The sequence below is a fragment of the Podarcis cretensis genome (assembly GCF_951804945.1).
Source record: "Podarcis cretensis genome assembly, chromosome: 13".
Taxonomy (NCBI): Eukaryota; Metazoa; Chordata; class Lepidosauria; order Squamata; family Lacertidae; genus Podarcis; species Podarcis cretensis.
Window position 1 is genome coordinate 4,206,488 of NC_137182.1, and position 17,408 is coordinate 4,223,895.

Here is a 17,408-nt window from a genome sequence, read left to right on the forward strand (position 1 = left end):
CTAGAAACCAGTAACACCTAACTGAGGAGTTATAACTGAATTAAGCAACTGACATTTAAAAGAAGTTGTGTGTTTACTGCCCTGTTTAGAAGCTTGTAACATCCACTAAATTTAGTATAATTATGAATAGGTTGACTGTTTCCTGAAAGAACATTATCTCTGACACATCCTTTCTTTTATCAGCTTTGTTCTGCAAAATAAATCTTTTCTTATTTGTTTAACTTCTGCCTAAGTTTACCTTCACACAAAAAGCATACGATAACATGTGGTGATTATATTTAGAGTATACATAGGTGGGATCCGCCGCAATTGGTAGCCAGAGCAGTTGGATCTGCTACATATTGATGGGAAGAGTGGGATCCACTTTCACACGGCTACTTGCTTCTCTGGCAGTGGCAGGGGAGGGTGCAGCAGTGGCTTGTGGCAAGATCTCGCAGGACTCTCGTGAGATCTTCCCAGAACCTGGAAGCTACAGCCACAAGTGCTTGTCTGGAAGTGGGGGCCTGCCCCTTGGACTCCACCACCTGAGGCTGCTGCCTCACTCTGCTTCATAGATCTGTGTGGACTTAACAGAAACAGAAAATCCATAAAATTATTTCCTTTACTTTCCAGGTCCTCCTCTGCCATCAACTTATTTTAGCCAGTTAAACATCATGAAGGTAATTCTTTTCCATTGACAGCTGAATTCTTCCTTAATAAAGTACCAGCACATTGTCTGATTTTTAGAGGCAATTATTTGTAAATTTTCAGCATAATAGTTGCTACGTGCATGCTGGCCGTGTTTTTCATAGAGTTTCCCTTGTCCATTCCAATGAGGGTGCCTGTTTCTCTCAGAGACTATGCAGTGCTGTGACAGCCTGCACCTTCCCCTTGGCAGAAACATAGTGACATATCAGTGGAAGGATTTGAAGGGAAGGTATAGCCTGGCTAGCACTTATTCAAATGCTATAGATGTGTGGAGCTCCTTGGCGGCCTACCTTGGTACCGATAACATTATATGCACCTTGACATTGATGGTGTTTGCTGTGAGATGTCTCTGCCAAGGTACAGAGATTGCTCCTCTAACTCTTCTTCATTTGTAGTCCTCTTCCCCAAACACACCATTGCTTCTCAGATGATTTAACAGACATAGATACCACATTTTTGCTTTCCTTTTCAGATGTGGTGTAGAGCAGTGGATTTGGGTAGGCAATATCTACATTCAAATCCCCACTCACTTATAGGTTGTGGGTACAGTATCGACTCTTGGGCTAACCTGCCTAAACAGGTTCATTGTGAGGATTAAATAAGATGCTCCTCTATGCGTTGTCTTGAGCCTGAATCATAATCTAAATCTTCAAATGGATTCCAAAGGCCCAGACCTCTGTCATTCAAAGAATGAAAATGTCTATACCTATCCACACTTATGGGACGTGGGTGGCGCTGTGGTCTAAACCACAGAGCCTAGGGTTTGCCGATCAGAAGGTCGGCGGTTCAAATCCCCATGACAGAGTGAGCTCCCGTTGCTCGGTCCCTGCTCCTGCCAACCTAGCAGTTCGAAAGCACGCCAAAGTCCAAGTAGTACTTGCTGTCCATAATACTGTTTTATATCACCAGCAGGAAATATTTGTATTTCACAATAAATACATTGTATGTATTATTATATATTACTATTCAGTAAGATATAGTAGTACATAAATTTTCTCTGATGGAACTAAGCCTCTGCTCTAAATTACAGTTTATTATTATTTATTAAATTTCTATACCACCCTTCCTCCAAAGATCACAGGAAGGTTTACAATATAAAAACATTAAAATACCTACTGTAATAACAAACAAAAACAATAACCCACGGCCACAATTTAAGATCTTTAAACTGCACAGTGTCCCTCCCTATACATATTTTATATAACGATATCCCAATAAAATGTCTCTTTCTTTCTTTCCTTCTTCCTTCCTTCCTTCCTTCCTTCCTTCCTTCCTTCCTTCCTTCCTTTCCCTTTCCCTTTCCCTTTCCCTTTCCCTTATTTACACATACATGGTTGAACAGGTATTATCTAAAGGGAGAAGGAAATATGCTTTAAATATATGGTGGGGATGTGACCATAATGTTTTGGTACATGAGCAAGCTTTCAGAGTGCTAGATCTACAGTATAACTGACCATTGCTTCCTTCCTTTATATCAGCCCATACAAAAATATACTGCAAAGATCACTCAAGCTTTGTATCAAGTCAATAAAGTAATCTCTTAGGTTTGTACAAATGTTAGGTCACATAGTATTGCTGTGACGTTACTTTGTTTGCCTTCTCTTTTTAGGGTGAGAAAGGAGTCAATGGAGAAGTTGGCCTTAAAGGAGAAAAAGGAGAACCAAATGGAGGCTTTTTTATGTCAGGACCTCCAGGACTCCCAGGAAGACCAGGACCAGTGGTAAGGCGTCCTTCTGTATAATAAATGGTCCCATCATTTATTTATTAATGTATTTTTTTAAAAAAATGGGACTATCTGACCCATCCCGGAATTACATGTATTTGCCTTACAGCCCACATTCCTTGTGTGGCTATTATTCAACTCAGAGTAGTCCCATTGAGATTAATAGACATGACTAACTTAAGTGAATTCATTTCAATTTGCCTATTCTGAGTAAAACCCAGTTGGAAACCACCCTATGTATGTGGAATCCTACATGCCTGATGCTCATCACCCTCTGCCCCCCAGCAACTTTTAATTCTGAGTGATAAGGAACGTTACCAGAAATAGGTGCACAAGAATCTATGTTTGTGCACATCATTTAGACATTACGGCAAATGTAAATTGCACTGAGAGCAAGTAGCACATAATTCCACTGCCTCTCAGTGTAGAGTTTATCTAATTTAACGAAACATAAGCTCTGTATCTGCCCTACTTATGGCTGTGTGTCCTACTTTACAAAGGACTGTCTGCTACCAGAAGATGTCCTCTGAAGAGAATTTAAATTTGCCATTGACATTTAGCACCTGGACAGCAGACTGAGGGCTAATCATCTTGTCCTGCTGCTTACAGCTCTTTAGCACCCAATCGGAGCAAATGGCAATTTGGGTCAGGTTTTCCCCAGATTACTGTTTGCTCTGACTTAGAACTAAAGAGTGGGTTTTCCCTGGGAAAGGAGCAGGGCCAGGGGACAAACCCCTTGGATCTGTGCTTCCTAGGCATGGAACAAGTGGAAGTATGGGCAGGCCCTGAGCTTGCTCACAGTCTTCCACACTATGGCGAGAGGTATCACATTAATATGTATTTAAATGATAATAATTATTTCTAAATCTGCATCTACCCATACAAATCAACGCGTGCAAATAGGCATCCTCTTCAGTGATAATGAATAAGATGCCACCCTCCATAAAATCTCATTTTTGCAACTGTGGCGTAAAAAGTAAAGGTAATGGACCCCTGACAGTTAAGTCCAACTGTGAACGACTCTGGGGTTACGACGCTCATCTCGCTTTACTGGCCGAGGGAGCCGGCGTACAGCTTCTGGGTCATGTGGCCAGCATGACTAAGCCACTTCTGGTGAACCAGACCAGCGCACGGAAACGCTGTTTACCTTCCCGCCAGAGCGGTACCTGTTTATCTACTTTCACGTTGACATGCTTTCGAATTGCTAGGTTGGCAGGAGCTGGGACCGAACAATGGGAGCTCACCCCATTATGAGGATTCGAACTACTGACCTTCCGATTGGCAAGCCCAAGAGGCTCAGTGGTTTAGACCACAGCGCCACTCTGGCGTAGTTGTCATTAAAATGGTGAAACTTTGCATGGGCTGCACGACTTCAGACTCCAAATGGATGTGATGGAACGTACTTCTGTAATGCTATAGAATGAGGTTTGACACATAAATGCCCCCAAAATGTTCCGACTTTTATGGACATAGGTGCCTACTGCAGGTGTCAGCGCTATTCCTCAGGCTGTTGCAGCTGCAGCATTTACTGTAATAATCCCTTGAGGAGATTGGTTTTACTGAAGTGTGGTGTAGTGGTTAAGAGCGGTAGTCTTGTAATCTGGGGAACCGGGTTCGAGTCTCCACTCCTCCACATGCAGCTGCTGGGTGACCTTGGGCTAGTCACACTTCTCTGAAGTCTCTCAGCCCCACTCACCTCACAGAGTGTTTGTTGTGGGGGAGGAAGGGAAAGGAGAATGTTAGCCGCTTTGAGACTCCTGAAGGGGAGTGAAAGGCGGGATATCAGATCCAAACTCTTCTTCTTCTTCTTCTTTACTAGGGACCAAAAGGAGACACAGTGGTTGGGCCTAGAGGCCCCCCTGGGGTACCTGGGCTACCTGGCCCTCCGGGGTTTGGACCAGTTGGACCTCCTGGCCCACCAGGACCTCCTGGCCCACCAGGGCCTCCATCATTATATGGCTCAGGTAAGTCACATGGATGTCTCCTTTCTGCCTGGTGCACCTGTGTGGACATGAACATGAATTGGCATAAATATTTGCCTCCCAAGCAGACAGCTTTCTTTGCTTATGCATATTTTACCTCTGCACTGAATTTTGGAGGGGGAAAAGGGCCTGGATCCAAGAATGATACAGCTAGTTCTATGTACTTAAGTGGACTCTGGAATTTGATCTGCATTTTTAAAACATCTCTCTCCTTCTTTACCTGCCATATGCTCTATGGTTTTGCAGCTGAGAGGACATTTTGTGTTATTCTCCGGAAAGGTTTGTCAGAGGAAAAAATAGGTTATTTTAAAAATCCCACTGGGCATACCCAAGCCCTGGATAGGTAGCTGTTTATTCCAGGATTGTTGTAGCACTTAAAGAGTGATAAATTGCAATTTGAGCTTTTATAGGCAAAAGCCTATTTTGCTGGGTGATGCATAGTTCATCCTTTGTCAATATGGAATTTCTACCTAAAGTTCAAACTAAACACACATTCTTAAAAAATTAAAGACTTTTAAAAATCATCAAGGCTTGCATCGGACAAGATTTTATTATTATTTATTATTTTATTTATTATAAGATCTTTGGCTCAGTGGTTTAACCCACAGCGCCACCTGTGTCCCTCATCCTCAGGCTTGCATTCTAATAAATAAATAAACAAATATACAACACACAAGGGGAAAGGAGGAAGAGAAAAATAAAACTCAAAATTGAGGCACCAATGATCTTATCCTTTACTTAGATGTGTTGCAGTATATGCTTTTATTAATTGCTTCATTATTTACCACTGTGTAGTAATAGCTGTTGCTCAATTTTTAGAGGGCACTACATTTTTAAACTGGATGTTTTATATATTATGTTTTATTATTGTGAATAAATACATTACCTTGAGAAGGTAACTTCAAAGGTGGTATACTATATATCAGTTAATAAATAAATGAAAATATACCTTAAAGCATGTTTGATTTAAAAATGTCCTACTTATAGTGCAGTCTTAACCAAGTCTATTCAGCAGTAAGTCCCATCGAGTTCAATAGGGCTTATTCCTATGTAAATGGGTACAGGACTGCAGCCTGAATGTTCCACTGACATTGCCATATTGCACAAAATATAAATTTGGAAACCAATACAAGCCTTAGAGGATTCCTCTTGCACTCTGCATGGGGCTACCTTTGAAGGTGACTGAGAAACTACAACTAATCCAGAATGTGGCAGTTAGACTGGGGACTGGGAGCAGCCGCCGGGACCACATAAGGCCAGTCCTAAAAGAACTATACTGGCTCCCAGTATGTTTTCAAGCACAATTCAAAGTGTTGGTGCTCTAAATGGCCTCTGCCCTGTATGCCTGAAGAAGCGTCTCCAGCTCCACCGTCCAGCCCGGACACAAAGGTCCAGTACCAAGGGCCTTCTGGCAGTTCCCTCACAGCAAAGAGTGAAGCTACAGGGAATCAGGCAGAGGGCCTTCTTGGTAGTGGCACCCACCCTGTGGAACACCCTCCCATCAGATGTCAAGGAGATGAGTAACTATATAACCTTTAGAAGACATCTGAAGGCAGCCCTGTATATGGAAGCTTTTTAAATGTGTAATGTTTTATTATGTTTTTCTATATGTTGGAAGCTGCCCAGAGTGGCTGGGGCAACCCAGTCTGATGGGTGGGGTATTATTATTATTATTATTTCAAAAAAGTTTGGCAAAGGGGGATTAACCAACAGTATATTTTCAGGTACTAGCTTTCCTGTAACTTATGCTCTCATATTCAGAAATTTGAACTCATAAATGATAGAAATAGATTCAACAAACTTGAGGAATGGGGCTGGTAAAGATTTGTCCCTGAAACCTTGGAATGCTGCTACTAATCAGAATTTGATTAAGTAGGTTGGTGGTGTTGTGAATTGGAAGTCTGCTCATCACTTCTTTATTACTTTAGAGCCATTTTCTCCATCCTACTCATTTCATTTGTTGTATTCCTGCTGAATAAAGGCCAAACTAGAGAGCTCAAACTCTGGGAACCTAGGACTCTGCTGAATGTCTTTGCAAAATGGCAGAATGGAACGATTTGGAGCTGAGACGCAACAGACATTTGAGGGAAGCTTAACCCTTCTTCACATCTGCAGCTTTGTCTCTGCACTCCGATCCAAAGCTGTCCCCCCTCAGCCCTGCCAGCCACAGTTGGGCCAAAGGAAAAGAGTACAAGGGAGAAGCAGAAGGCGGGCAAAGGGTGGAATTCATTTCCAAATTGCACCTTCCTCCACCACTTTTTAAAGAACTAAGTTCTAAAAACCAAGGTGTTTCACCAAACGTCTAGTCTGGCTCTATTTGTCAGTTCATATCTGCTCTTTCCCAGAGACTGCTGATGCCAAAACTCCAATCACTGACCACCACCTGTTTTATAGCTTAATCCAAAGCAACCTGGACCAGGCCTAGAGCTAAAATCTCCTGATGAAAATATTCGAGGCAACGCAAAGGGCTTGTATGTTGTAAACCAATAATTCTTAACTTGTAGGCAGTGTTAACTTGTAGGTACTGCTGCTGCCGGCATCTTCCAGACAGGCAGTAATATAGTCAGTGTCTTTAAAGGAGATAATAATACAAACCATGGTTTTCTTTTATTTAAGCAGCAGCTGTTCCAGGCCCACCAGGACCTCCTGGAGAACCTGGATTACCTGGGACCAGGAACTTGGTAAGAACATGTATCTGCCTCTTTAAGAGCTTCCTAAAACTTTCAGTGCAATAGAAATATTAATCCAGACAAAAACAAGTTAGACTGACCGTGGGTATGAGACACTTGTGTTGCTTGGTGGTTCCAACATGATACTCTGCAAGGACACAAGGACTGATAGTAGGCTTGCAACTCAGCAGGGATTGTTGGTGATTTGTGGAAGTCAGTCTGTAGTTCACCACACCTCAACGCATGTGATGTATCAGCAGAGGAGTCTTCAGAGATTTCCTGCTCACAGCAGAACATCTTCATTCAGAGTCCCCAGTTGAGGGAAAAACTCCTCCCCTGCACGGTTCAAAGTAACAAAGTGTTTATTGTCTCCCAACGCAATACTACTAATCACTACTACCCATAGCTGTCAACTTTTCCCTTTTCTTGCAAGGAATCCTATTTGGAATAAGGGAATTTCTCTTTAAAAAAGGGAAGCGTTGGCAGCTATGCTGCTACCTGCTCTATAAAGGTCTTTGAAGTAAAGATACATATTACAGAGAGATTCACTAACACTATCCCCATGCTAGCTAATGCTGCAATGTAAAAGCCAATCTCTACCCCTGATTCTCACAGATTCAGAGTCAGACTTTGACAGCAAACAGGACAGGACAGAACCATAATGAAAGCAATGCCCTAGAGAGTATTATACCCATCTCTCTTTAAACAAAAAAGGTTTAAAGATGTTCTCAAGGCAAATCTTTAAAAATGTAGTATAGGCATTGATAACTGGGGAACACTGGCCTGCGAGCACTCCAATTGGAGAACAGCCTTTGCCAAAGGTGTCATGGACTTTGAAGAAGCACAAACTCAGGGCAAAAAGGAGAAATGAGCTAAGAGGAAGGCACATTTGGCAAACCCTCACCGTGATCAACTCCCACCCGGAAACCTATGTCCCCACTGTGGAAAGATGTGTGGATCCACAACTGACCTCCACTTATGGACAGACTGTTAAGACCATATTAATGGAAGACAATCTTACTCTGCTATGAGTGATCACCAAAGGTGGGGGGGGGGGGAGAGAGAGACCCATCTCTACATGTGGGCACATTTCCTGAACCAATGGGAGAGTGAATTATTCAGCAAGTCCTACACTCGACCCTGCTGCTGTTGCTATGCTAGCCCAGTGCACCTGACACACTTACAGACATGAGGGATATGCTCCTCAAAACACGACTCATTGTTCACATTACGCCAACAGTGATTACACAACAACATTGTTGCATGAAGCACTGTCAGTGAAGAGCGGCTTATACATTTCAGTTGCAATCTCTGCTAATGTAATGGTTCAAGAAATACATGCTGCAATCGTGCAGATTGTGGCAGCTGTGTGTACTGAGGTTCTGCCAGTTCATACAACCAGTCCCTCCATGTTGCAAGTCCACAGGCTGCCCTGTATGCTTCCTCAATCACATTGGGACTGCTAAACATCTGATCTGGAAATACGTAATTTTCCATCTAAGAAGAATCAAAGGAAAATATAAGTTGGGTGACTTTTTTGTTCTTTAAAGAAGCATATTACTCAAATATCTACAAACAGTGAAACATCCTATTTTTCAAGAAATGACAAAGTAAATGATTTACTGTATTTTTCGCTCTATAAGACGCACCAGACCACAAGACGCACCTAGTTTTTGGAGGAGGAAAACAAGAAAAAAAATATTCTGAATCTCAGAAGCCAGAACAGCAAGAGGGATCGCTGTGCAGTGAAAGCAGCAATCCCTCTTGCTGTTCTGACTTCTGGGATAGCTGTGCAGCCTGCATTCGCTCCATAAGACGCACACACATTTCCCCTTACTTTTTAGGAGGGAAAAAGTGAGTCTTATAGAGCAAAAAATATGGTAATATTTTATTCAACAGCATAAAAACCTGTCAGGTTTCAAGATGATCTTCAAAGGTCTTTGGCCCACCATTGTGATCTGTTAGATTAGGAGGTACCAGAAACCAGGTGTTTTTGGTGGTGATCCACATCTTTGAAATTCCTCCACAGTCAGATATTATTTGCCTCCGTTAATGACCTTGAACACCTTGATTGATGTGCTGGTTCTTGAGTTTATTTGCTGTTGCACATATAATTCAGATGATTGCTCAGTAAACTGTTTCTGTGATTTTGCAGAAGTTTTTGTCCACCTTCAGAGAATTATGAAAAGATAGATAGAAATTTATTATATTAACCAATTATGTAATATTGAGTCTGGGGTTTCTTCCTAAGGAAACTGTCGATCTGAATTCCTCTAAACTGGGTTGGTATTTTCAGGGGAGGCTGAGCTCCATAACATAAATGAGCATAATTGTTCTCCTTCAGGTATAAAAGGCTCAGACATTCATACCACTCTCCAATGAGAATAGATGTATAATGTAGGCAGTTTTGAAGTCCCATTGGCCCTTTAAAAAATAACTTTTAGATATGTTCTTGTAAGAGCAAATATTCCCTGACTCATTCGGTAAATAATAATTTTTCTGCTCTATTAAACTGCAGTATCTTGTGATAATTAATGTTGCATTTCCTCCGTGATGGTCACAGATTTCAGTTTCCAAGAAATATACGCAGATACAATAAAATATGCCAGTTGTTCGTTCAAAAGAAATCTGCATGAATTGTGTAAATATTAATTCTTAGCCTTCATAATAAACAGATCTTGGTTTTTTTCATGAACTATTACATGAACTATTATAAAATCTTATATTTTAATCAACCTCCTGCTTTGCTGCTTGTGTAATTTTATGAACTGGATTTGTAACTTTTCTTTAAAATACCCTCAAGCCTAAGGCTGTTCGTGCCTTATGTTCATGTATGTGTCATGAACTAAACAGTAAAAAGAAATGTATTTCTGTTGGTTAACCTTACAGCAGTAAGGTTAAAGTATTTTGATCTTTAAAATCCAGGGTAGCTACTTTTTAGTCTTCCTGCCAAACATTCCCCTCTTCATTTGGAAAGGCTGTGAACTTCCAGCATTACAGATAAAACAAAAACTAAGCTAAGCTGAAGGACAGCATTATTCTTGTTGTCAGTTCAGTCCCATTACTTGCAATCTTTAAGGGTGACCTTTGATTTTAGTGTAGCTGTAACACATCCACAGCCTTGTGACGGTGCTTTAATATATTCTCTAACCTTGTTTCAAAAGCTAGGAAGAGGACAAAGGAGACATATCATTGTATATGAATATATGATGCTGCCATATTCCTGGGGCTGACTGTTGATTCTCTCAATATTGCCAGCAGTTCTCAAGCAGGCCTACATATTTCCTTTTAACTAGAGCTTGAACCTAGGAGCTTACGCATGCAAAGGAGGTGCTCAACTACTTTGCCCCTATTCTTCCTTCCCTTTGTGTTCCAGTAGCATGGTGTGCACGTAAACACACACAAATATTTTCAGAGAATACTCCGGAAAAACAATCTCTCAAAGGACCTGTGTTGATACCATTGTACTGTGGAGAGTGTATTAACTTATGGTCTGTGTGTGTGGTTTGGGAGCTGCACGGTCAGGGTAAAAACAATGCTGTCCAGGGTTGTAAAGACTGCGGAGAGAATAATTGGGTGCACTCTTCCCACCTTGGATCAAATCTACGCTTCCAGGTGCCGTAAGAAAGCTGCAGAGATAGCGCAGGATAGTGCGCACCCTGGAAATGATCTCTTTCAGCTTCTGCCTTCTGGAAGAAGGTACAGGGTTATAAAGACTAGGACTAGCTGCCTGAGAAACAGTTTATATCCAAATGCAATTTTGGTTTTAAAGGCAGTGTAAAGACACGGGTGGCGCTGTGGGTTAAACCACAGAGCCTAGGACTTGCCATTCAGAAGGTTGGCGGTTTGAATCCCCGCGACGGGGTGAGCTCCCATTGCTTGGTCCCTGCTCCTACCAACCTAGCAGTTCGAAAGCATGTCAAAGTGCAAGTAGATAAATAGGTACCGCTCCAGCGGGAAGGTAAACGGCGTTTCCATGCGCTGCTCTGGTTTGCCAGAAGCGGCTTAGTCATGCTGGCCACATGACCTGGAAGCTGTATGCCGGCTCCCTCGGCCAATAAAGCGAGATGAGCGCCGCAACCCCAGAGTCAGTCACGACTGGACCTAATGGTCAGGGGTCCCTTTACCTTTAAGGAGTCTCTATGGGAGTGTATTGTATTTTAAAAATGGGGTATCAGAGTTTTTAGGGGGCTAACCAGGTTGGGATAGCTGGGATAGCATGCTTGTTGGTTTTGAATGTCTTATGTAGATTTTTTCCCCTTCAGTTTCATTGTTCTGTATGGGACAATGACAATAAAGATTATCGTATCGTATCATAAACACATACACAGCTCATGTCATTCAACAGCAGCAGGCTGGGTCTAGGAAACTGAGAAAGATTATTGTTTCCCATAGATAGATAGATAGATGATAGATAGATAGACAGACAGACAGACTTTTCTGACTTGCCGTGGCTCTCCAGGGATTTTCACAGTGCTTGTCTCTGACACCATTTACAGAAACTGGATTGACCCTGCAACCTTATACACATAGAGCAAGCACTTCTTCACTGAGCTACTGCCTCTGCTGTTACAAATAGCCTCTGTGACTAATTATTCATAACCCTTAGGTTCTGCTTTCTTTAAAAAAAAAAATCCTTTCATGAACTCTTGGTCATTTCTTGTCCAGATAAAAAGTACATTCTCATAGGCTATTGTTTTTATTTGAGCAATTAATGCTTTTATCTTGACAGGTCACAAGGTTTAGAAATGTTGACACTATGCTACAAAAGGTCCACTTAGTGTCCGAAGGCACATTGATCTACCTCAGCGAAACCAGTGAGGTGTTTATTCGTACTCAAGGAGGCTGGAAAAAATTGCAGGTAACAGTTGGTTTGGGGATAGGCAACTCATCTTCTGTTCAAGATTTGTCACCTGCTTTGTTTGTTGAAAGGAATGTTTCAGAACTGAGATTACCCCCTGAGTGGGAAAAATATTTCATTTAAAGTTCATCACTGCTTATGTCCTCCTTTCAATTTCATTTTATGTTTTACTCCAGCTTGGTGAACTGATTCCTATTCCTGCTGACAGCCCCCCACCTCCAGCAATTTCAAGTCCAGTAAGTATTAAAACACCTTTCTGATTGAGAAGTGCTGTATCAAATGCTGACAGAGACCATATATAATGGGACATGAGTAAGGGACCTCTAAGAGCTCCAGTCTCTCCTTGTTCGTGGTAATATGTAATATGCTAGTCAGCTGAATGAGGAGTTTATGAAACATTTCACTTACCTTCTATCCCCTGTGAAGAAGTAATGATGGTAGTTGTTGGGCAAATCATAATATATATGTCTGTCATAAGAGCTGCAAAGCCAAGCTCAGGTTATGGCTCATTAACTCACACTGAGTGCTCTTAAAACCTTACGTCTGTCTCTACCCTTGTTTTCTCTCGTTTTAATGCTTTATTTTGTTCTGTGTTAAACTAATAGGGATTTCAACCCCTTCCAGCACCAATCCCAGCTTCAAATACTGACGGCCGAAGGCCAAGTGTAAGTAGGAGGCTTGTTTTGTGCTGTTTTGGGTGGTTTAGCTGCGTTTGTAGATAAAGGGTGTGTTTGCCCCATTTCTCTTCCCATGGTACATCCTACGAAACGTTGCTGTGGCGCATAGGTGCAGTCTCTAGTTGGCCTTTGGCTTTCTGGCTTGGCTGCAGGAAAGTCAATTCCTCTTAAAAGTTCACTTCCACATGATTTTAATTTTAATTTGTATACCTTTTAACTATAAGTAAATCCTCAAAGAGGTTGGCAAAGAATATAAAAACATACAGTGAAATGGTCAATACAGTCCACCTGACGTGCCCTGCTGTGACATTAATGCAGCACAGCCATAACTAATCACTGCTAGAGGCTTAATTGCCACTACAACCCCAAGCTCCTCCATCCTTTATTCCGCAGCTTCATCTGGTGGCCTTGAACACCCCGTTTTCTGGTGACATGCGAGCTGACTACCAGTGCTTTCAACAAGCTCGGGCTGCTGGTTTGCTCTCAACATACAGAGCTTTCTTGTCTTCCCATCTGCAAGATCTCTTGACGGTGGTCAGGAAAGCTGACCGGTATCATGTGCCTATAGTTAATCTTAAGGTAAGATTTTATTTTGCCTGCTTTGCTTTATAAAACTCGTCCCTATAAGAATGTGCCATGCACTGGAAATACACTGATAGATCTGGTGTAAGCAGAAAAAACCATCATGCTGATCCTAGACTTGTAGCCCACGTTTCCTTTAACTATGCCCATTTAGCACCACTTTCCTCCACCTTTGGTTGCGCCCATTCATTCATTAATGAAGGAAGAATATCTGCTTGTACAGAGCATTTTCACAGCTGAGCCACTGTCACCACACACCAAGGGAACTGAATACCTGGTTTTTCCTCCATAGCTGTGGGCTGATAAGGAAACGGGTGTTTTTCAGGTGGTGATCTGGCAACTCTTTGGTCTCTCTGTACCCTGCATGGTGGTAGAATTTCAAAGAGTTAAAAAACAGAGGCAGGCAAGACGAATGTGAAACAACTGAGGGGGAAACAACTTGGTCAGGGCAGGGGCAATTTCACTTCTGAAAGCTGGCTTCCTTTCTTTCCTGTAGGGAGAAACATTGTTCAGTAACTGGGAGTCAATATTCTCTGGCAATGGGGGACAGTTTGACCTCCGGATTCCAATATACTCCTTTGATGGTAGGGATGTCATGACAGATCCAGCTTGGTAAGTTCACAGTCATTTACACAGTTTCGGGTGTTACCATGTGTTATGTGAAATATTAGCCCAATGTTTTAACAAGATCACTCTGCAAGTATGCTTTTGGACATATTTAAAATTCCCCTGAACTCTAGGAGCAGCCAGGGGAGAATTAATAACTTCCTTCTTCAGGGCCAAAACTATGCATCTGAGCAAGGTGCAAAAACTAGGCCTAAATTGAACAGTAAAAACAGAAGGCAAATTTGAAGTGATGGACATGAGGCAGGAGTTGATAATGCAGGTGAGCTGCGCACAGGTGAGCTGTATGCAAGCTGCCGGCCAGCCCTGTGGAGCCTCCTTTTATTGAGACAAATATGCAAACCAGGCAGATACATTTTGGGCTGTGACCTTTACACATCTTCCGGTCCCGAGATCGTGGGGTGGTACAAAGTTATTTTGGCACCTGTTTCCACCGCGTCATTTCTCCCTTGCACAGTGTATGACAAAGGAGACAAAAAGTCTCAGAGACAAAGGCTACAGACAGGACACTGCAGACTACTGAGACTGCAAAAGGTTAGACAGAGGCAACGATGTTCAAGCAGCCGTGGCTTTGTCTGTGAGGGGTGTGTGTGCTCCGCACCCCAAGGTCACGCAGGCTGAGGCTGCCTGCAGGTAGGGAAGTGTGCTCCCTCCGGACCCCACTCCCCACTCTGCGATCATCCCTACAGAAAGTGAACTCTTTTAAAGTCCCCTGCACTTTACTGAATAAAATTAAGTTAATTTATGTCAAACGTGGAACTAGCCATACACATGGAATTATTTTTCCAAGAAATATTACTAAATCATTCCTCTAACTTCAGGCCTCAGAAAGTTGTCTGGCATGGTTCAAGTTCAAATGGAATACGACTCATTAGCAACTACTGCGAAGCCTGGAGGACAGCGGATCTGGCCGTCATGGGACAAGCCTCACCCTTGAAGTCTGGGAAGTTATTGGATCAAAAGGCATATAGCTGTAGCAACAGGTTCATCACTCTTTGCATTGAAAACAGTTATGTCTCAGACATATGAAGGAAACAAGTCCCCTTCCCACTCCCAATATAAATTTAAAGTTTATTAAAGAAATGTTGCCACTGACATATAATTTTTTAATTATGTAAATATTGTACTGTAATTGCATACTTTTTTTAAAAAAAGAAAAACCTAACCAAAGAAAGCATACCTCAATGCAGAATCATATTCCAAGATGGTGAAATTCATTCTTCTGAAACATTTCAACCCATGCAGAAACTGTGTAGATCAGCTGGGCTGAACAACCACACAGAAGTGCCTGGGCAATATGGGACTGGTCCCTATTATAAGCCTGCTTGGGGCAGTTACTGAAAAGTTTGGTTGGAGATACCAGGTATAGTATGCAAACAAGAGGGACCATTGTATGTTGTTCCAGTGTGGCTAGAACAATTGTCTCTAGTACGGAAGGGGCAGAATTACTATTGCAGATGTAAAGTTCCATAAACCTTTCTGCTGGGTAAAAAGCCATTGAACATCACTGTCTCGTTAGCTTCACGTTCCATCTTCCCTAGGCTGCCTACCACAATACTAGGCTGAAAACTGATTCTCAAACATCCCTCTCAGTTTCAAAAGTAGGTTGCTACACATCTTAGGAAACAGCTGTTTGAGAAGCACGCGTTCACACCCCTCTTTTATGGAACAAACTGCATAGTTCTAAGAAACTTGGCACACAGAAGGCCATGGTTTGGAAGACTGGAACCCTACAAAGCAGTTTGCCTAACATCTTCCTTTGGGTAGGAAACAAGTTTGAATGTAACTGACCTTGGATTAAGCCATCTCTCCCTCCCCCATCGTTGCATGAGGGCAGCACAAGGAATATGAATTTCACCCCTATGGAAATGTAATTTGATGCATATTTTGGTGCTACTGCGGTCTTGAAAAAACCCCTGAACTGTGCTGAAAGGTCATTATAATAGTGCTAAATAGCTGATTCCCCAAAGGGCACGTAGAAAGCTTCTGTTTGGAACCTTGCCCCATTCAAAGCGCCTCTCCCAAAGCAGGAAGAACTTCAGCAGAAGCATCCAATGCAATACAAAGAACTAGAGTTTGGAAAGAGAAAACAGAAAAACATGAAGTGTCTGTGGAATCACGTGGGATCCCAACCGTTACTGTGTATAGTACTGGCAAAACTGTCCGTAGCTAATTTGATTGAAAGGCAGCATAATGTGTTTACATCTCTCATTTCAGTTTGGAGAAAGTTGCCTTCTTATTGCTACAGGAATTGTCAAAAGCAACGACAGGCAGGTGTCATGTTTTCTTTCAGATAGATATTGGATCATTATTCCATGTTAAGTGAAATGCAGACTTGCTGCTTTTCCTCTCCTCACCTCTTCCCCTTCATTTGTTCAGTTTTCCGTTGGAACTAAATTGTAGCTTTTAGGAATTGTTAATGAACTACATGATGACCCTCACAAAAACCAGTATTCCAATCATGCTGTAAACATTTTGGTTCTATATGGTCTCACAGTATATTGTATAAGAAGCTATGCACTTAAAATTGTCATAATGTAACACTATAACGGCAGGCAATAATTACTGTTTTGAAACATAAGCTAGTAGCTCTACTCTTTAGTGATCTCTATGACTCGTTTGACATCAAATCAGTTATTTAATAGCTAGCTGTAAGTCAAAAGCTGTTTTCTTCCAGAGTCCTTATCATTGTAACCAATGTTGTTTTTATATGATGTAAAAATGTGAAATCCAGTTCTATTTTTCCATTTTAAGTAATATAAAAGCATATTTCCCACTGTCTGGGCTGAGTACTTGTGTTTCCCTGTATAAATATCTTCATCATATTGGTTAAGGAATATTTGAGAAAGAAAAGTGGACAAAAATAATACCAAGTTATTCCACAATCGTGTTTAATACCAGATAATTTCACAGTCTTGTATATAATGGGAAAAGATTTTAGACCTCTTCATATGTGAATTGAATGAAGTGTGTATCTCCTGGTGTTGGTCACACTGCTAACTGGCTCCACCACTCACTGATGTAGACTGTCTGCATCAAGAGTCTACGAGTTGAGGAGCTGCTGCCAGCTATGGTTTGTTGATATGGAAGAAGTCCAGGAAGCAGGGCCAGTGCCTCATATGGGTTTGAGCACAGAAGCATAGAATTGTTGACTTGGAAAGGACCCCAGGGGTCATTTAGACCAACCCCCCTGCATAACAGAGTTACTAAATGTCCTAACAAAACTTGTAGAGCATATTAATATGTACATTTTGATGCATAAAACAACATCCTGGCCACAAATAATGTATAGGGGCAGTTAATGTGTAGAAGCAGTGGTACAGCTGCTCCTTAAGAAACCTGCTCTAGACCTCTTAGACTACAACTATTGACCCGTTGCAAATACTGTACCCCCTTTGAGGGGCAGGTGGTGAATGGGTTGTGGTGGGGCAGCAGCAAACATTGTTGGATTATTATTAAATTTTCTATATTACCCTTCATCTGAAGATTACAGGGTGGTTTACAATGTAAAAACACAAAAATACATACCATAATAACAAACAGAAACCATACCCCCCATACACACACATACACACAATTTTGATTCATTACAGTCTGGGTTCA

At 41.8% G+C, this 17,408-nt stretch overlaps 1 protein-coding gene across 2 annotated transcripts in view; it reads left to right on the forward strand.

Moving 5' to 3' along the window:
* COL15A1 (collagen type XV alpha 1 chain) overlaps window positions 1–16,586 on the forward strand; it is a 144,191-nt gene extending 127,605 nt beyond the window's left edge. Inside the window, exons 34-43 of one of the 2 annotated variants that reach the window (XM_079949277.1) lie at window positions 613–659; window positions 2,297–2,407; window positions 4,230–4,374; window positions 7,009–7,073; window positions 11,794–11,922; window positions 12,099–12,158; window positions 12,528–12,587; window positions 12,993–13,178; window positions 13,678–13,793; window positions 14,627–16,586. In XM_079949277.1, the coding sequence (XP_079805403.1) occupies window positions 613–659; window positions 2,297–2,407; window positions 4,230–4,374; window positions 7,009–7,073; window positions 11,794–11,922; window positions 12,099–12,158; window positions 12,528–12,587; window positions 12,993–13,178; window positions 13,678–13,793; window positions 14,627–14,834 (1,127 nt within the window). In that variant the 3' untranslated portion in view covers window positions 14,835–16,586. The remainder of the gene's footprint in view (window positions 1–612; window positions 660–2,296; window positions 2,408–4,229; window positions 4,375–7,008; window positions 7,074–11,793; window positions 11,923–12,098; window positions 12,159–12,527; window positions 12,588–12,992; window positions 13,179–13,677; window positions 13,794–14,626) is intronic. The other variant, XM_079949278.1, reaches the window with a different exon arrangement.
* Window positions 16,587–17,408: the final 822 nt, after the last annotated feature.